At 41.1% G+C, this 21,010-nt stretch overlaps 1 protein-coding gene across 1 annotated transcript; it reads right to left on the bottom strand.

The window, feature by feature from the left end:
- Positions 1–552: 552 nt before the first annotated feature.
- ALDH6A1 (aldehyde dehydrogenase 6 family member A1) lies at positions 553–20,863 on the bottom strand. Its single transcript, XM_068542690.1, has 12 exons — positions 20,771–20,863; positions 12,744–12,803; positions 11,635–11,709; positions 10,529–10,690; positions 10,224–10,302; positions 9,520–9,822; positions 8,253–8,374; positions 6,687–6,876; positions 6,294–6,475; positions 4,712–4,891; positions 4,342–4,440; positions 553–2,569 (listed from the first exon to the last, which is right to left on the bottom strand). The coding sequence occupies exons 1-12, from the start codon at positions 20,834–20,836 to the stop codon at positions 2,465–2,467; spliced, it is 1,623 nt and encodes a 540-aa protein (XP_068398791.1). The 5' UTR covers positions 20,837–20,863; the 3' UTR covers positions 553–2,464.
- Between the last annotated feature and the right edge of the window lie 147 nt (positions 20,864–21,010).

Genomic DNA, 21,010 nt, shown 5'->3' with positions numbered 1-21,010 from the left:
GACAAAGGCATTATAAGGAAGTACGGTACCAAAAAAAAAAAAAAAAGCCAGGTTTTCTTTTTAAGAGCTTTTTACTTGTAATTTGTTGTACATAATCAATTAGTACAATGTAAAATCTGAGAAATTTCCAGTGAGGCCACATCAGAGCAAAAAGAAAATACTGAATTTTTTAGCGGCTACTAGCATGAACACAACTGTACAGATTTTTTTCCATCTAAGAAATAAGTAACTCTTCTGAGTAGCAAGTACCTAGCCAAATGAGTTGATTCCAATTAGAGCAACACAATTCTGATTAGTTAGTATTTCTTAAAAAGTAATTTTCCTTAAATGTAAGGAAAACCTAGGAGTCTCTGTGATTATATTTAATTCCACTTGGAATTTAGACAGTATGACCTTTTATTCAACCCAGTCTGTAGTTGTTGGACTGGATTAAATATTACTACCAGTTGTCAGCTGTGATAAGAGATAAAACAAGAGGCATTCTATTATGATATTATAAATTTCTATTGCCTCACCTTTAGGCAGGCAAATCCAAAAAAAAAAAAGCGCCAGGAGGGTCATAAATGTATTTTATTAAAGTTCAGTCACCTTAAGTGATTAAAGATTTTGACATTCTATCCAACAGGTGGTAGTAATAAGCCTAAAATCCACAGAGTGCACAAACATTTTCAAGGTTTTTACCATCCTTAATTCATTAGATAACCCCCATGGAATAGGTTAGCATTATCTACGTAACTAATGAGGAAGCAGAAAAATAAATGACCTATGTCATCTGGCTGAGGACCAGAGACTACTCTATCAGAAATGAGAAGCCTTCTCCTAGTTCAGTGGGTGAAGACCATATCAGAAAGACAGGATTCAACTGGCATGGTACAGCAAAAAGACAGAATCTATTCTGTTTAGCACATAAATTTCTGTTCTGACTTAAAGTTGAGCTATAGCAAAGAAACAAAAAGCATAAAGACAGTTGAATTAATGGTAGCAGAAGAATCTGTCAAAGCATTTCTTTGACTACTTCACACATGGAAAGCTTTGAAATTTCTTAAGCCCCAATTACTTTACATTAGGGTTCTTTCATTAAAAAGTGTCACAAATGAGAAATGCAGGCAAGAAGAAAGAACAATATAAAAAATTTGACAAGTAATATCAGGTTAGACTTACTTTAGGCAACAGTCTTGCTCATACTTGGAGAACACGTGAGTCTGAAGGTTTTGAGCCTCCACCCCAGAAAGTAGGAATTTGGTTTTTCCCTTCCAAACTGGAAGAACATTTTCAGGAAGAATGTTTGTCTTGGAGAATTTAACAGTGTCACCCAAGGTTGTATCTTTAAGGGTGATTCATTTTCTCTGACCCTTTGTTACTCAAAGTAAAGCACTAGGAGTCCTAAGAAATGTTCTGTTCTTATACATTATACTGATTAAGTTCAGCATTAATTTGATTTCAAAGCTAAGAACAGTGGTTAAAACTTGTTTACAGAAATGCATTTTGGAAGAGAAAAATATTGTAAAACATGTAGTGAATGTTTCTTCAGTTTCTTATTCAGCCAACGAGGAAAGGGCATTGCCTTTCTTTTTACCATTAATCACTTCTCAATAAACATGAGATCCTGTTAAGCATCAAAAAAAAAAAAAAAAAAAAGAGTCTTGCTCACTTTCATGGTTGGAATACCCCTTGATTTCTGGGCCTGATATAACTTTTGAAATAGTTTTCTAAAAAAATCCCGTTGGCATCTGAATTAATGACTGAAGCATTCATTGATTGCTGAAGCAAACCCTGAAATTTAACGCTTGGCACACACCACAAAAAGTTGATTTATCCAATGCATACTGAGGTATCCTTGGGAAGTGGTTTTAAGAAGCAGGAACAGTGACAATGATAGAATTAGTGGTCATGAGTCACTAGGACAAAGTGGCATTCAGCAGAAAAGACAGAAGCAGTTGTCACATCTGTGGGATAAGTAGAGATGGATTATACCTTGTGTGGTGTGGGATAAATGAGAGGCTCAGCAAAGCTTCGCAGAGAGGCCTCACCCACTGGCATTTATGTGGGGCTGTGTTTGATGATCAACCAAAGGGTGAATTATTTTTGACCTATTTCCCCATGCAAGAGATCCTTTTCCTTGGAAGATCGTCTTTACACACGCTAATGTTCCCTTCCTTCAAGTCATCAGAAAAGGGGAGAATTTTTAGAAATCAGGTCTAAGCTCTTATTCCAGAGAAGCATTTCACAGTTAGGACAGTGACCTCAAAAATATAATTATGAAGAGCAAGTGAAAATCTGGTTTCAGAATTACACTAGGAGTCTCCCTATTAGCTACTTAACAGAGGATAATGGTCCTGTGAAAGATTTTAGTTACATAGTATTCCAATCCCAGGGATCTGATCTGAGCAAAGTTGGCAGTTGGAGTTGGTCAAGAATAAAGGGCAATTACTCAGGATGGACTGAGTCCAGAACAAACTCGTTTCTAACGGCCCATGGTAGGCATGACTACAGCCGGTGAGGAAAGAGAAGCATCTTCTTCTTTCCACTGTGAAGTGACAGTTTTTAGCTGAGTGTAGAACTGGATGCCCTAAAGAGAACAAAGAATGAAAAAAAAAAGAGAGAAAGAGAGAGTTATCATATATGCCCGGGGGTTTCATGATTCCTCTTTTAATCACTTTTGAAGGAGGTGCTATGAAATGCTATTCACGTTCCTACTGGAGGAATAGGTGCAACCAAAATTAAATATATTGCTCATGAGATAATCTATGTAAAACATTTAGCATATTACCTGGCACATCTAAATGGAAAAATTGAACAAGGTAAACTGTTAAACTTGTATTTATTTTATAAGAATAGGCTTGAGTAAAAGAGAATAGACTGCAGATCTAACACATAAAATTACTAGCAAGCTAGAAGGATATTGTTAGAAAAAAACACACCAGCTTGATTAAAATACTCTTCGAGAGTTATTAGACAAAATCTGGGCAATGTTAATATAGTGAAAACAACTTTAGAGATTATTACATACTTTCAATATAAGATACAACTGAAGTTTACATTTTATTATGTAAGAATGATACTTTTATGTCTTCTTTCCAGAATGCAAAATAGCAATTTAAGTACCTAAGGATCTAAGACTTCAAACTGTATACAAGGTCAGTCTTTTACTCTAAGAAGCCTCACTCACCAGAGTAACTTACAGTAATTAAACAAAGATATAGGAGGAAAAAAACTCCAAAACTGACAAACTATTTTAAGCAAGAGTTTTAGTCTGCTTCCCTTGAAAGAAATTTTTAATAGTATCAAACTAGTCAATTTTACAAAAGCTGTGACTAATGCACAAACTGGATAATCCACCTCCAAACAAACAGTGTTTCTTAACCAGCTGGCTACACTGTCATAGCCTGCTGTGTAATCCCACTGTTAATTTATTATTAACCTATAAAAGGGAGACCTGTATAGAAAACAAGTAATTTTTTACTGAAGGTCCCAAAATGGCTGTATTTCTGTGGGACTACAAAGAACTTTCACTAGCCCATTTGTCCAACACATATTTGGGTACTTGCTCTGTGCCACGTTCTGCAGATAAGTAAATAATAATTACAGTGTGATGAGGGCTTCTTAACATGGCTTAAATAGTCCTACTACATGACTTGCCTCTGCCTACCTCTCTAACCTCATCTCTTACCACTATCTTCCTTATTCACTCACTGTGCTCCAGCCCATTTCTGCTGTTTGAACATGCCATGCCTGTTCTTGCTTTAGGATATACGCACCAGTTGAAGGATGTGATAATAGTGGTAATTTGGTTCCAGATCTGCTCTATTTATTTATTTTTTGTTCAGTGCTGCATTTATAGCATTTTTATTGTAGAATAGTGTTTAATATACAGAAGGTGCTCAATAAAATTTTTAGTAAATGAGTAACTATTACGGGAGCAATGTGTGCAGTGGGAGCACATGAGGACATACCCAACCCAACACTGAAGGGGATGGTGGTGGTCAGAGGTGATTTTCTGGAGGAGCCCACACTTTAAACTGGGGGTTAACAGTCAGATGAAAAGGGGGGAGAAAGGGGGGATACAGGAAGAGAGGGTCACAGGCAGAGGAGAGGACATATACAAAGGCTTGGATTTACTCATGCTCTTTCCCAAAAACTCTGCTGCCTTGAGTTATTCAGGAATTGGCAAAATTTTGTTAACTTTTATATCTTTTCTAGGGAACCTACTGACAAGCACTGCTGAACAACATATACCCTCACAGAAGCTGCTGGCAGGCCCTTCCTTGCAGAATCCTTGTTCCTGAATATGTTCAAGAAAGTTTCTTAGAGGAAAAATATTTTTTTTAAACTTAAAGTCACCTGTTTGCCATAGAAATTGGTGTCTCCCCTGAAGGAAGCTCGAGAGCCGGTGAATGAGAACATTGGCAAAGGCACTGGAATGGGCACATTCACCCCGACCTAAAGCAGAACAAATCCACGTCAAATACTAAGAAAAACACTCAAACAAAGGAACTTTCCATTTAGAAGCCCAAATGCTTGGCATCAGAGAGACCAATTTTAACTACCCACCTTCCACCCGATCCTGCATCCCATGAGCTTTTATTCCTGAGGAAGAAATGGGGCACTGAGGGAGATCAGAGGGGCAGTGACCGATCGCTGTTTACCTTCTCCCCTTACATAGGAAACAGTAAATGGCTACAAGAATATCCTAAGAATTCTGTTCACAAACCTGTCCGACATCTACCAGGTGGGAATACTTCCGAGCAGTGGCTCCATTGGTGGTGAAGATGGCAGTTCCATTTCCATATGGGTTGTCATTTACGATCTTGATGGCTTCATCCAAAGTGTCTGTTTCCAGAACTAAAAGAACTGGGCCAAAAATCTCCTCTTTGTAACAGATCATATTTGGCTGCCAGGAGTGATGCAGCAGAAAAGAAGTCAGTATTTTTTGCTTATTTGGTACTTTATTACCCACTTGCTTAATAACAGCTTTTATGTTAGTAATAATCTCTTTTCATTTTAAATCACGTATAAAAAAAAGTCCTTTCTTGCTGTGTTCCATCTTCCAAGCTACCAATCATAAATAACTTGAAATTCCTATTACTATAACTATATAACTACACTCCTTTCCTTTAAGCACTGTATTTTTAGGTCTCATGACCCATCACTAGCTTCCTGTTTTATGCCTGTATTACTTGTTTATCCAATTGTTATCTTACTGAAAAGCTACTTGAAAATTCGTTTTTTTAATAAATCAAATATATATTAAAAACACCACAGGAGAATTTTTCTATTTAAAGAAATCCTGTGCTAAGTTTTCTGTAACATAAACAATCTATTCTCATTTGTTCCTTTGTCTCCCAAATGAGTCTGTACATTTTTATTTTGGTATCAGGTCACATTAAACATTCAAAACATCTTTTACCACTGCAGCTGGTCAGCTGTGTTTGTTGTTGATAAGTGGATTTTTCCTCAGTGACTCTGTGGCAAGAAATCTCATAATTTCTACTACACTTAGATTCAGCTCTTGACTATTCAGGATTATAATAGGATTAGTGGGGATATCTGAATTTCAAAAAAACTCCTCAATATAGTCATTGAGGAGTCATTGTCATTTTAGCTGAGCAACTTTCAGTTTTGATAAATAAAAATTGACACCAATTCTTTTTCTTTTGTCACTTTCTGGTGAAGATGTAGATATTCAATAACTATTGGGGGCTGATATATTGATGGTGACACTGCAATAGCTATAAGCTAGGCAGTAAGAAGGAGAGGGAAGAAGAAATTAACGTTAAACAAGTAAGAAGTATAATGTAAGATAGGAACTGGCAAAATAATGGCCCGTGAGCTGGAGTGGCTTGCTGCCAGTTTTTGTACAGCCCACAAGCAAAGAATGGTTTCTACAATTTTTAAATGGTTGAAAAAAATCAATCATGACACCTAAAACTATATAAAACTATATGAAATCCAAATTCCATTGTCCATAAATAAAGTTTTATTGGAATACAACCACACCATGTTAATGGCTGAGTTGAGTAGTTGTGACAGAGACTATTTATCCCTGCAAAGCCAAAAATATTTACTCTTTAGCTCTTAATGGAAAGTTTTCCAACCATTGGTATAGTGGAAAGAGGCTGGAAGTCAGGAGGGGAGACTCATTCAGACTTGAGATAAAATAACTGAGTAATTCTGGCAAGAGATGAGGTCTCTAGTCATTAAAGGTCTTCATTTATAAATTAGAGGAATGAGGTGCCTTTAGCTAATTTCGCAAAATTATATATTTGCAAAATAAATAATCCAGAGTTGTTCACCTTGACATTTGAGATGATGGTTGGCCCAACGAAGTTCCCATTTTCATAACCTTTGACTTTAATATCTCGCCCGTCAAGAAGGATGGAAGCTCCTTCCTTTGTTCCACTATCAATCAGATTGCAGACTCGCTCTTTTGCGTGGGGGGTGATCAGAGGGCCAAGATCAGCTCCAGGCTGGTCTCCTGTAGAACAACACAGAAGTATTTAAGGTCTTCATTAACATAAATTATGAGTGCTAAATAAAGATGAATCCAAATGACAAGTAGTACAGTACAAAGAGAGGCAATGGTAAGAATAAACATGATTGCTCCCATTGGACAAGGCCAATGCGAAAATCAAGAGCTTAGTGCCACAGATGCAGAGTCTAAAGAAGCCAGGCAGATAACTGGTTACCTGCATTGACTCTCAGTTTTTTGGCACGCTCTACCAGCTCTGGCAGCCACTTCTTAGCTTCTCCCACAAGGATCGCTGTTGAAAGAGCCATGCAGCGCTGACCAGCGGCTCCAAATGCTGCCCCAACCAGCTGGTTCAGAGTATTTTCCTTATTGGCATCTGGCATGACTACCCCATGGTTTTTGGCTCCCTAAGGAAATACAGAAAGTACATGAATCTTCCTTGGCAAAATACAATTTGGCTAAGAAATTAAAGAACCTGAGATTTCAGATGAGAATTTAAGGAAAGGACTCGAGAATTTATCCTGTGTTGCTTTGAAAATAGATTTATTATCATTTTGATATTGCTGAAGTACTGGTAACACTGAGTAAGTCTCCAGGTTACTTTTGCTTCACTTCCTCAGCTGAAAAGCTGATAGGTGTTTATTTAGATCAAAACCATTATCAAACGCCCCCCCCAAAAACAAAAAAACACTGCCTCAATCACGTTCGGTCAAATTGACAGGCTAAACACTGCATCCAGGAGCCAAGGAGAACTCCCTTCTCTTTCCTAAGTTAGCTAGGAAAGAATTTGTTGTTTGTCAGAGGTTCCAGTTATATGAAGAGCAATGTAAACACAGAGCTGCCAGTAGCCAGCTGAAAGGCAAAATAGGAGGTAGGCCTCCTGATACACAATTTCCGGAAAGAAATTCCAATTGGCTTGCTTCTAGATACACAGCCTCATAAACTTCTATGTAGGACTGACATATGGTCATTTCCACATGTTTCCAGATACAGCTATAGTTGAGTACATAAATAAATACCTTGTCTGCTACTTAACTGTATCCCATTACACATAGTATAATGTTAGACACAGAATACATTCAAGAAATATGTAGTGAACTGGGAGGGGCATAAATCAAATTGGCCAAAACACATCCAGCCATGAAAAGAAATAAATGGGCATATCATGAACAGTCTCCAAGCCCGTACATAGGTGGCTACTCTTTTTGCAACATTAGTGGAAGGGTAAGAAAGTAGCAACTGGACATTATATTTAGTATCAAAGAATTGCCAAGTATTTGGCGAGGAGCTAGTCACTAAGGAACAGCAAAACTATGCAGCCAAGTAAACCACACTCATATATCATACAGGGATATCTGGCTCTTTCCAGAGCCTTAAATAGCCTGGGCTCTTAGGGAAGATCATATCTTTGACATTAGTAGTTAGGATACGCCTTAAAGGCAGGAAGGATGGGGTCTAGCTGGAAGAATGGTATGAAGGAAGAAACAGGGCCAGAAGCAGAATTTTGCAGTTACTGCTGAAGCCCAAAGAATTTGAATATCATTCTTAAGGAGAAATGTGACTTCATCACCAAGATTACCTGGTCAAGATAAAAGGTAATTAAAGTGACAGAGAATAAAACTCATCACACTGTTCATGGTTAAGGGGAAGACAACCAGGATGAATTGTGAATAAAGAAACACTGGCATTAAAGTGGGATGAGTGGCCCCTCTGCTGAGGGGCTTTTTCTAGGTAGTTTTAATACATATAACGGAATTTGGGGGAAAAAGGAATATGAAGTTACCATATTGGCTTGAACTCTCTTGCCATGTCTTGACCCTCTCTCAAAGATGTACTCTCCTGCCTGGTTGGATCCCACAAAGCTGATTGCTTTGATATCAAGATGATCGCAAATAAAGTTTACAGCTTTAAGAAGAAAATAAATGATTACCACAAAGGAAAAAAGGGCTATGGGATTCTCAGCAAAGCAAATTTCCCCCTTTCTCACTGCTATGAATGAGAAGTTTTCATACTTTTGTTTTTCTACCCTGGATTCCCATTTTGGAGTTCTGTCCTTGTTCTCTTAAATTCTTCTTTTTTTTGGGGGGGGGGCCACACTCCATCTCTAGTGGGATTTTAGTTCCCCGACCAGAGATCTAACCTGCGTCCCCAGCAGTGGAAGCGAGGAGTCTTAACCACTGGACCGCCAGGGAGTCCCTCTCTTAAATTCTTTGAACTACAAATCTTATTTAACCTCTTCTCTTTCATTATTTTTCCCACTTGCTAGTCCAGAATTTCTACTTTTAATCTAACTCTGAAGGCTACAACTCCTATTTTCCTCCAAAATAATAGCCTTTCAATACTCAACTCTTCCTTTTGTCTTTTACGAATGTGATACTTCCTCAACTGTCGCTTATACTGGGACTCTCAGATACTACTGTGCCCTCATGTGAGAGGCAATAGAGCATAGTATTTAAAAGTAAAAACCAGGGTCAGCCTTCTTAAGTATACACATCCCGACTTTGACAGTTTCTAGCAACATGACTTTGGGCAAATCACTTAATTTCATTATGCCTCAATTTTCTCATCTGTAAAATGGGAAAATAATAGTACCTACCTCAAAGGGTTGTTGTAAAGACTAAATGAGATAATATATAGAAGGCATTAGGAACAGTGCTTGAAACACAGAAGCACTTTTTAAGTATTCGCTATTATTATATGAATCAGAAGGACTTTAGTACCTCTGAGATCTATAAAGTCTGAGTTAAATAACCTTATAAATTCTCTCAATATTGAAATGAAAACTTCTCTTTAATCTCATCTGTATCTTGCCCTAACCATATTTCTTTGTCCTAATGCATTCTGTAGGGCAAGAAGCACTGCTACTCCCCAGTTAGTTACCTGAGCAAAGAGATGGCAAAACAATCAACAAACATTATCTTCAAACATGGAGGTTACTACTAGTAAATCCCTTCATCCCTAGGTTCTTCATCCTAAAACACCCCATCACTGACTCAACACCTTGATTTTTTGGTATCCAGATTAAGTGCCATGTACAGAGGGGCAGTTACCTTCATGTTGTCCATGGATGACATTCAGTGTTCCGTCAGGGGCACCAGAGTCCTGAAGCAACTTGGCAAGAAGTATAGTTGCTCCAGGGACTCGCTCTGATGGTTTCATTAGGAAGGTATTTCCACATACCATGGCCATGGGAAACATCCAAAGGGGGATCATGGCAGGAAAATTGAATGGAGCAATGCCTGCACACACCCCCAGAGGCAGACGGTAGGAATAAAGGTCCATGTCTTTGGTGATGGATGGCATGGTCTCTCCCAGCATGAGGGATGTCACACTGCAGGCATGCTCAACCACCTCTGGAACAGAGAAGAAGCAGTTGGGCCACCAACTCTCCACACTGTGCACTACTTAGTTTTGTCATGCTCTAGTCAGCCCTGAGTGGCAAGACCAACGACAGAGGGAAGAAACACTGACTTGCCATGTGAAGGGGTTGCGTAAAGTGAGATTACCTGAATGGGAAAAAGACACTGCAATGCATATACCATTTGGAAGATCATTTGAGTAAAATAATGAATGAAGTAAACCAATCCCACAGATACCTGAGTACTGCCGTTTTCCACAAGTATTAAAAAAGATATCATGGGATAGCAAAATCTACATAAAGGAAGAAGCAATCTCCCATCTGGGGTCTTTGCCTCTCATTTTCCTTTGCTTCTTCTCAATGTCCCTGAAATCCCCATGAGGAATCCCTACTTACGAAGGCCTCGAAATACATCTCCTTCGGCATCCGCTAGGGTCTTCCCTTGTTCCAGCGTGATTAATCTGGCAATTTCTTTCTAGAGAGAAAACACAGAAATAGAAACCAATGCAAGGATGTGCCTCCTGTTAGTTCTCAGGCAGCCAAAAAAGAATAAAAGTCAGGGAGAAGTACTATGAGGGAGAGAGCCATGATCTATGTCTCTCTGTATTGTACAGTTAGGGAGAGCAGCTAAGAGGGCCTCTATGAGAGTGACAAGTATCCCCTAGGCAAGTTTGGAAAATTATACCATTCAGATTTCTTACCAAGTTTTCTTTAATGAGTTGCTGATAGCGGAGCAGGACCTGCTGACGGCTTAATATTGAAGTGTCTGCCCATGAGGGAAAAGCACGTTTGCAGGAAGAAACTGCTGCATCCATTTCAGCCTTGGTGGCTTGAGGGACCCGACCAATGACCTCATTGGTGGCCTGATGGAGAAAGCAGCACATCAGGGACTTCCCTGGTGTTCCAGTGGTAAAGAATCTGCCTTAGGGCTTGCCTGGTGGTGCAGTGGTTAAGAATCTGCCTGCCAATGCAGGGGGGACAGGCTCGATCCCTGGTCCGGGAAGATCCCACACGCTGCAGAGCAAAGAAACCCATGCACCACAATCACTGAGCCTGCGCTCTAGAGGCCGTGCGCCACAACTACTGAGCCCACGTGCCACAACTACTGAAGCCTGCGTGCCTAGAGCCTGTGCTCCGCAACAAGAGAAACCACTGCAATGAGAAGCCCGCACAACGCAACGAAGAGTAGCCCCCGCTCGCCGCAACTAGAGAAAGCCCGCACGCAGCAACGAAGACCCAATTCAGCCAAAGCTAAATAAATAAAATAAAAAAAAAAAAACAAACAAAAAAAACTGCCTTACAATGCAGGGGGCACAGGTTCGATCCCTGGTCAGGGAACTAAGATCCCACATGTGGCGGGGCAACTAGGCCCGCGCGCCACAACTACTGAGCTCGCGCCCCTCAACTAGAGAGCCTGCATGCCACAAACTACAGAGCCCATGTGCTCTGGAACCCGCACGCCACAATTACAGAGCCCATGTGCCCTGGAGCCTGTGAGCCACAACTAAAGAGAAGCCCGCGCACTGCAACAAAGATCCCACATGCCTCAACGAAGATCCCACGTGCTGCAACTAAGACCCGATGCAGCCAAAAATAAATAAAATAAACAAATAATAAATAATTTTTTTTTTTTTTTTTTTAAAAAGCAGCACATCATCCTTCGTTCCTACCCCACCTTCTTCATTTTTCATATAGTCACAGGGGCAGCGCTATGTGCTTCACAATAGACACCCTGGTCCCTATTTTCCCACCATGTTCCCAGAATTCTAGGCTAGTTAAATTTAAGTCCCAAAGCAGCTTTGCTTACGGGGTTGTGGATGTCCATCCATTTGTCACTTTTGGATTCAATAAATTTCCCATCAATGAAAAGCTTTACAGTTGGCTGGGGGAAAAAAACACACACAAAACTTTGTATTAGTTAGTTGCTTTACTTCTCTCTTTCACAAAGAGAAAAGGAATTGGGGTTGATAACTGAATGTTCTGCCCTCTAGAAATGTTAGCACTAGGAAAGAGATATACAATATACTTGTCTATAGTGCTTATTAATATGGGGCAGAGCCTCTCAATACTGTGATCTCTCTGTAAATGGGAAATTCCCTGCTAATCACACAGTGGAACTTCACGAGTAAACATATCTCACTGAGAAGCTTATACTAAAAAAGCAGTAGACTCTGTATTAACAAAGATTAGCTATTAGGACGTCTTGGCCCAGCTGACTTTCTGTCACATTACCATGAGCATGCATTACCTTTACGATCAAAAGATTTTAAAAGACATTCCTATCTGTGTAGTTTTTCTGAGAAGTAGTTTGTTTTCATTAAATTTTCAAAGTGGTCTGTGGGCCAAAAAGGTGAAAGATTACTATGTTACAGTATGTGCATGCTTCTATATAAACAGGATTTTGAGCACCAGTCCTTATATATCAGGTTTAGTTACTGCAAATGGCTGATAGACAGTAGGTCTGTAAAAACAACTCTAAAGGTTGTAAAGAAGACAACCTTTCTGGCAGGGTCAAGAAAACCTCTAGAAGCCAAGAAAATGTATCTTTTGACACAGTAATCCTAATTCAGAAGGGATATAATATAAAAGAAAGAAAAAAACTACATAAATAAATGTTTGTTTTATAATACTGAAAAACAGAATAAGTCTAAATGTTATCTGGAAAAATTATTAGTTAATTCAGGCTATATCTACTTGATAGAATATTATATAGCCATTAAAAATCATAATCATAAAGACCACCTTGCAATATTGGAAATGCTTACAACATAGTAGAAATAATATGAGATAAGAAAACCAAGATAGAAAATTTCAGATAAACTCTGATCAAATTACGTAAAGAAGATAAATGGGAATACCCTCAAATTATACTGGATTCCTTCTCAGAAGTCAGCCTTTATTACCAAATAAACTCACCACTGACGATGAAGAGAAGGAGGATGCTGGGTGCCAACTGGAGTTCACCTTGGAAGAAACCTGGGAGGTAAAAGAATGGTTATTTTGATAAATGAGAGCAGAAAATTATTAAAAATTTAGTGAATGGCTACTATATGCTTAACATTATACTAGTTACTGTGGGTATATGAAAAAGGACTTGGTGTTTGCTCTCAAGGGTTATACAGTCTTTAAAGACAAAAGTTGTGAGACTATGAGACACAGCAAACTATGAGAGAACAATAAACCATAATGATCATGTGCTCAATTTCCAGGACAGTCCTGGTTAAAAAAATATTTTTTTGTCATTACATCATATTTTTCTAATTTTTGGCCTGGTACATGTAGTCACCATAAATCTAAAAATAAGAAAACACTTAGGATGGTGTCTAACACAATAGGTGTTGAATATAAGATAGTATATAACCAAGTGTCAAATGTATATATAATATGCCCACACAAATACTTAAAACATGAATGTTCATAGTAAATTTATCAGTAACAGCCTAAAATTTGGGAACAATGCAAATGTCCACAATTGGATGGGTGAATAGGGAAACTAGTATGGTATATCCATATGTTGGAATACTACTCAGCAATAAAAAAGGAATCGACTATTGATATATGCAACATGGATAATTATAGTAATTATACTGAGTGAAATAAGTTAAGACTTAAAAAGAGTATATACGGTATGATTCCATTTATATAAAACTAGAAAATGTAAAAGGTAATGTCAGAAAGCAGATGAGTGGTTACCTAGAGATGACAGAGGAGGAAAAGAGGAGGGGGTAAGAGAGAAACGTTTTGGGGCAATTAATATGTTCACTATCTTGATTGTGATGTCTTCACAGGTGTATACAAATATTAAAACATCAAATTATACACTTTAGGGCTTCCCTGGTGGCACAGTGGTTAAGAATCCGCCTGCCAATGCAGAGGACATGAGTTCAATCCCTAGCCCGGGAAGATCCCACATGCTGTGGAGCAACTAAGCCCGTGCGCCACAACTACTGAGCCTGCACTCTAGAGCCCACGAGCCACAACTACTGAGTCTGAGTGCCACAACTACTGAAGCCTGCACGCCTAGAGCCCATGCTCCGCAACAAGAGAAGCCACTGCAATGAGAAGCCCACACACCGCAATGAAGAGTAGCCCCCGCTCGCTGCAACTAGAGAAAGCCCATGTGCAACAACGAAGACCCAACACAGCCAAAAGTAAAAAACAAACAAATAAAAAAAATTTATACACTTTAAAATATGTACAGTTTATTTTAGGTCAATTTTATTTCAATAAAGCTGTTTTTTAAAATGCCACATGTGGGCTTCCCTGGTGGTGCAGTGGTTAAGAATCTGCCTGCCAATGCAGGGGACACAGGTTCAAGCCCTGGTCCAGGAAGATCCCACATGTCGTGGAGCAACTAAGCCCATGTGCCGCAACTACTGAGCCTGCGCTCTAGAGCCTGCAAGCCACAACTACTGAGCGCATGTGCCACAACTACTGAAGCCTGTGCTCCGCAACAAGAGAAGACATTGCAATGAAAAGCCCGCGCACCGCCACAAAAAGTAGCCCCCGCTCGCCACAACTAGAGAAAGCCGGCGCACAGCAACGAAGATCCAACGCAGCCAAAAAAAAAAAAAAAAAAAAAAAGCCACATGTACCTAATAGGAAAAGAATGTGTTATACAGGTAATAGGATTTAATCAGCAAATGGCAGGGGTCGGGGGGATCAGTTAAAATAAAGCCACTCTCTAAAAAAAGATAGTTTGTATATATGCTATGCAAGTTGATTTAAGAAATACTGAAGTCTAGGGGCTTCCCTGGTGGCGCAGTGGTTAGAAATCTGCCTGCCAATGCAGGGGACACGGGTTCGTGCCCCGGTCCGGGAAGATCCCACATGCCGCGGAGCGGCTAGGCCCGTGAGCCGCAACTACTGAGCCTGCGCGTCTGGAGCCTGTGCTCTGCAACGGGAGAGGCTGCGACAGTGAGAGGCCCGTGCACCATGATGAAGAGTGGCCCCCGCTCGCCACAACTGGAGAAAGCCCTTGCACAGAAACTAAGACCCAACACATCCAAAAATAAATAAATAAATAAATTTATTAAAAAAAAAAAAAAGAAAGAAATACTGAAGTCTAATCAAAGTGAGCAAACTAAAATAGTCAAGACTGGGTTGTAAAAGGAAGCTGCAATCTAATAATCTGTTACCTTGTCTGAAGAGAAATCATGTTAACCAAAGAGTTTAGGGCTGCATAAAGTACAAGAATTTGTTTGTGTGCCTGCAGCACTGCCCAGAGGAAAGGGTGCTGGTCCTTTGGGCCAGCAGACAGTCCTTCCAAATGCCTGGTCTGTTTCCTCTCCCAGTCCCCACAAAAGCTATTTCAAACCATCAACACTCTCCTGGAGACCACCATGTCTTAGTTATAGTCACGTTCCCAATACCAACACAGTACCTGCTACACCGTAGGTGTTCAGTAAATATCTACTGAACGAAAGAAAGGCCCACTGGGCAGCTATATTGCCTGACTGTCTCCCACCCCAGACTTGGTTAGCTGTCCTTTTTTGTACTCCATAGCAGCCAATATTTCCCCTAAGAGGTTATCTGTCTGTGTTGTAATGGCCTAGTTACTTGTTTGTTACCCCAAAGACTATGAATTCCACGAGGGCAGGCACTGAATCTTGTTTACCTACTTTACAGAGTTACTGTGATCAAGCTTGTCCAGGTATGAAAAACAGCTAGCAAGTAGTTGGTGCTCATTACATGTTGTTATTACTATAAATACTTATTTGCTCACACTCCTTGCTATTTCAAAACTTAACAATTCTCAACTCTGTTCCTTTCCTTCTCACTCTTAAGAGCTGATCTTGCAGATGTAAACTATTATATATAGGATGGATAAACAACAAGGTCCTATTGTATAGCACAGGGCACTATATTCAATATCCTGTGATAAACCATAATGGAAAAGAATATTAAAAAAAGAATGTCTATATGTGTATTACTGAGTCACTTTGCTGTACAGCAGAGATTGGCACAACATTATAAATCAACTATATTTCAATTAAAAAATTTTTTCATAAAAAAAAAGAGCTGATCTTATTTTTTTCTACTTCAGAGGAAACAGAAACCATCAGATGGGAACTTCCTCAACTTCTTACTAGTAAGCCTACAAAACTGACCAATACCCACCATTTTTTCCTTTCTTCCTCTTATAGTGGAGAAGGTAGCTACCAAGGTTCACAGGGACAGAGTGACTGGGAGACAGAGGTGCACAATCAATGTCTGTGGACTGACTGAAGAGGTGTCTGTCTTGTAATCTAAGGCTAATCTCTGCACCTGTGCTCTGAACTGTTCCTCCTGCCTTGGACACTTCCATCAATGATCCTTTCTTTCCTGTACCTTAAACCTCTCTCCATCCAATAGCCAGAGTTCTCTATACTAATTACCTCCCCATCTCCCACGAACTCTTCAATCAACTCCAACCTTTATGATTGAACACCAGTGACTTCCTCCCTACCATGGACTCTTCCCAGTCCTTCTTGTACTTGACCTCTCAGCAGAGGTGAAGAGTTAGTTAATCATGCCTTATGTCTGAATCCCCTCTCCACTTGTATTCTGTGATGCCCTGGTATCTTTTCTATTCCTTGGGCCACTTTTTCTCTGCCTTCTATGCTGGTTCAGTCTCCTATACCTGGCCTCTAATGCTTGAGTTTCCGAACAAGGAGTTCTTGAACTCTCCTTGGGTGATTTCATCAACTCCAGTGGCTTAATTATCTAGATCCTGGTGATGCCCAAATCTGTAATTCCTCACCAGAATCTTCCTCTTCAGGTAATACCTACATAACTGTCTTCACCACATCTCTACTTGGATGTTATTTAGGTACATGTTGAAAAAGCTGACCTCATCTTCCTTCCACCAACCGGCTCTGTTTCCTATAGCCCACCTTTCAGTAAATGGGGCTACTATCCACCTAGCTGCCCAACCAGAAACTTGAATGTCACCCTAACTCCTCCCTCTCTTTCCTCAGTGAATCAAACAAGTCCTGGCAATCTGTCCTCCCAGAAGTCTTTGAAATGCACCCCCTTCTCTCTACCCCTCCTACCCTCACCGCAGTCTATACCATCATTGTCTCCCACCTGGACTTCAACAATGGTTTCCTAACAGGTCTCCCAGCCTCCAATCTTAAACCTTCTGAATCTAGTTTCCACTCCATAGCCAGAGGGTCTTTCTAAAACACAAACCTGGTTAGATCACTCCTTTGTTTAAAACCTACCAATGGCTTTCCGTTGTCCTTGGGATAAAGACTCACATTGATGTTGTTTAGAAGACTCTACATAGTAACTTTACTTCTCTAGTTTCCTAGCTTGCCGCTTTCCTCCTTGCTCTCTCTATGCTCCAGCTGTTCAGAACATGTTTTGTGCTCGCATTGCCCTTGCACATGCTGCTCCCTCTTGCCTGGAATTGTTTCATCCCATTTGCTTGGCTCACATCTATTCCTTAGCTCCTTATCACTTTGGGTACAGGTACAGGTACAGGTCAGTTCTGTAGGCTTGCTAGCAGGAAGTTGAGGACGTTCTCATCTAATGGTTTTTGTTTCCTCTGAAGTAGAAATAACAAGATTAACTCCTGTGAATGAGAGGGGCAGTAGCAGAGTTGGAAGTTTTTAAGTCTCAATCTCAGGTCTAGGCTAAGTACCTGATTATGAAGTTCATAAAACACCTGAATTCCTCTATTTCTCATATCGCACTAGGGAATAGTAGCTTATTTAATTATTAAGTCTCTCTCCCTTAGATCACTAGATGGTTGTGTCCTAAGCCCCTAGCACCATTCCTGGACTAGAGTAAGCACTCAGTAATATTCTGCAGAATGAAAGGATGAGTACACACCAAGCAATTGTTGGATATTAATTTTGTTTCATGTAAATTCTCTTACAGGGCAGAAAATGCACGGATCAGCCAACTGGAGCATTCTAGGCCACTTAGGTTTTTCTTTGTTTTCTTTTTTAAAAAAATATTTATTTATTTATTTATTGGCTGTGTTGGGTCTTCGTTGCTGCTCGCGGGCTTTCTCTAGTTGCAGCGAGCAGGTTTACTCTTCGTTGCGGGTGCACGGGCTTCTCATTGCAGTGCCTTCACTTGTTGCGGAGCACGGGCTCTACAGCCCTGGCTCAGTAGTTGTGGCGCACCGGCTTAGTTGCTCTGTGGCATTTGGGATCTTCCCTGAGCAGGGATCGAACCGTGTCCCCTGCATTGGCAGGCGGATTCTTAACCCCTGCGCCAACAGGGAAGCCCTAGGCCACTTAGTTTTATTTTGTCACTGGCACACAGTCTCCCTGCTGTCAAGAGGGCATAAAAGGCACTGCATCTGGTATAATAAAACATTATCATATAGTTTTGAAAGGTTAGATCTCCTTTCTTTTCTTCATTTTCCAAGATACACTCATTAGTACTGTTGCTGAAAAAACTATCCTATGTCCAGTCACACCAAACTCCTTGTTCTCTAGATGTTTATTTCATACTTGCTACTTCCTTTAGCAGGAACTCCCTTCTCCTCTAGCTAAAGGCCTCCTACTCTTGCAATACTTAAACCCAGATCAACCCCTTTTGGAAGCTTTTCCTGAATTGCACAGGTTGAATTTGGGGCTCTTTCCCTAGGTTCCTGCAGTACTGTGTGCACTCTTACTGTTTAGCACTTATCATTGCATTACAATAGGGGGGTTTTCCGTGAATATTTTACTTATCTCTCCTTTCCCAAAGCTTGGGACAGTGCCTGACACAGAAAGAGATGCCAAGATGAAGTCCTGAATTCTCAGCCCCATTAGTTACTAGTTGGGAGACTGGATGACCTTTAGTGTCAGGTAACTTACTTCATTATATTCACTAATTCTAATCTTCACAGATATTCTTAAAACTAGGAAGTGGTGGTGCTGGGATAGAACCCAAGTATGATTGTGCAGCCTGTTCTCTTTCCACTGCATCACTGAAGAAAGTCATTGAGTCACTTCAAGACCAGTCTTCTTATCTTAAATGGGAGTGATAATATCTTGACTGCCAGAATCTAGACTACTCTTTATCAAAGCGTCATGTTACAGTAACTCCTAGTTGACTTAGAATTACTATCTCTGTTCTTTCCAGGTCAACTCAGAAGTTTCTTAAAATGAATCAGAAAATAGTGTCTGGGGCTTCCCTGGTGGCGAAGTGGTTGAGAATCTGCTGCCAATGCAGGGGACACGGGTTCGAGCCCTGGTCTGGGAAGATCCCACATGCCGCGGAGCAACTAGGCCCGTGAGCCACAATTACTGAGCCTGCGCGTCTGGAGCCTGTGCTCCGCAACAAGAGAGGCCTCGATAGTGAGAGGCCCGCGCACCGCGATGAAGAGTGGCCCCCGCTTGCCGCAACTGGAGAAAGCCCTCGCACAGAAATGAAGACCCAACACAGCCATAAAGAAAGAAAGAAAGAAAGAAAGAAAGAAAGAAAGAAAGAAAGAAAGAAAGAAAGAAAGAAAGAAAATAGTGTCTATTTCCAAAATAAAGTACTTGGAAAGGGAGATTCTTTTCCTTGATGCAAAGGACAAAATAGCTTCTTAAGGCTCTCAATGACTTGTGATGGCAGAGGAGGCAAAGGAAAAAAGTCCATTTCAGTAGAAGATTTTGAGGAGAAGTTGGTAATGGAAAGTATAGGATGGAAACTTTGTTTCCCTATTACAAAAAACAAACAAACCTAGAAAAACAGAACTAGGATCACATCAAGAAATATGAGGAAAGCCAAATCATTTGACAAACCCTTCCAACCCATTCTCCACACTGTCCCATTAAATAGCATATTTAAACAGGAATCTTTGCTGACTCTGCTAAGAATCTTAAAAATGCATGGTCTCTGCAATAGAACTCACTGAAACCTGGTAAATACTAATATTATCTAACAGCCCAGCAATATAGAGGAAGAAGTTCCCAGGCTGGATATAATGAGTAAGAAAAGCAAATTTGTTTCTTGCAGGTTCCAGAATGTTGCCTGTAGTGAATCTTGCCTCATAATCTAAGTCCTTGTAAGGCTGTGAACAACGGGGGGTTGCGGGGGGGGGGGGGAGGGAAAGGCTATGAACAGAGTTGTAAATCACAGGCCTCAGGCATGCAGCTTCTGTAGCTCCTATCCTTAGGTTGGCTTCAGAGAGGACCTAATCCCCCCACTCCACCCCCAAGGGCAGAGTTGAGTCATGCTAGGAGCTGACTTGGGGGTGGGAACTTGGAACTTACACTTCTTGTCTTCCTTGGCTCTCATTTTCTATCACGTGCTTTTAGAGATGTTTAGTCCTTTGCATGTGCTTGGAACAAACTGGTAGCATTAACTATGTGTCCTTATTCACGGCCAACATAAACACTGTAACTTTGCTGAGAGAAAGTTAAACTGAAAGTCTTGGCAAGCAAGGGCACAGCCCACAGCCTGTGGAAAATACAAAGAGCCATAGCTGGGGAAAATGGCTCAGCAAATGGCTGCTTTGAGGGAGAACCTAGTGTACACTTCTAGAAGGAGATTCAAAGTTCATTCACTGACCCTCGCCCCTCGTGTGCCTCCTTCCCCCGCCTTTACCTCGGACTGTAGACAGTGAAGGGAAGGGTGGGGGAAGGGACCAATCTGGACGCTCCCGGCAGGATGCTAAGAAAGGTGACCAGAAGGGGAGTTTTTGGGGCAGAGAGGTGGCTGGTGCAGAGGTGAAAGGGAAAGGCGGTGGGCAGACCGATAGAGGTGAGGGCAAGAGAGAGTCGGCAGGGACGGGGCTGGGCTGGAGGAGGAGAGTGGACCAGAGCCAGAAAGAGGGAGTCTAAAGAATAAAAGGAAGAGGAGTGACAGTCCAGGGCTGGATCCAACGAAGGCGGATACTGAGTAAGGTGTGGGATAGGGCCGCACTGGTCCGATGGGCACAGGAGGGTCAGCCATGAAGGGGTTGGCTCAGAGAGCGGACGGAAAGGACCGAATTTCTAGTTTCGCGACCCCTTGGCGCCACCCTCACTCGCCTGCAGGATCCGGGCCCGCATTGCCGCCGCCGCCGCCACCGCCGCCACCGCCGCCACCGCCGCCATGGCTCTCGCTTGCCTCTTCTCAGCCCCCCGCACCTCTACAGTCTGAGTCTGTCCACAAGCACTACTGCTGCCAGGCCTCGCCCCTCCGTCCTGCCGCACCTCCTCATTGGTGGAAAGGACAATTTCCCCTAGCCAATCACTCGCCCTAACACCTGACTCCGCCCCACAGTCCCA

The sequence above is a fragment of the Eschrichtius robustus genome, chromosome 1, assembly GCF_028021215.1.
Source record: "Eschrichtius robustus isolate mEscRob2 chromosome 1, mEscRob2.pri, whole genome shotgun sequence".
Lineage (NCBI taxonomy): Eukaryota > Metazoa > Chordata > Mammalia > Artiodactyla > Eschrichtiidae > Eschrichtius > Eschrichtius robustus.
The sequence above is the reverse complement of the archived record's forward strand: the minus strand, read 5'-3'. Positions and strand labels throughout refer to the sequence as shown.

Excerpts from the sequence above, each read along its gene's own strand:
- ALDH6A1 (XM_068542690.1), bottom strand. The coding sequence starts at position 20,836 with ATGGCGGCGGTGGCGGCGGTGGCGGCGGTGGCGGCGGCGGCGGCAATG. Across the intron at positions 10,691-11,634 it reads GGATGGACATCCACAACCCC|GCCACCAATGAGGTCATTGG; the intron begins GTAAGCAAAGCT and ends TTTCTCCATCAG. Across the intron at positions 4,892-6,293 it reads CCATCATCTCAAATGTCAAG|CCAAATATGATCTGTTACAA; the intron begins GTGAACAACTCT and ends CACTCCTGGCAG.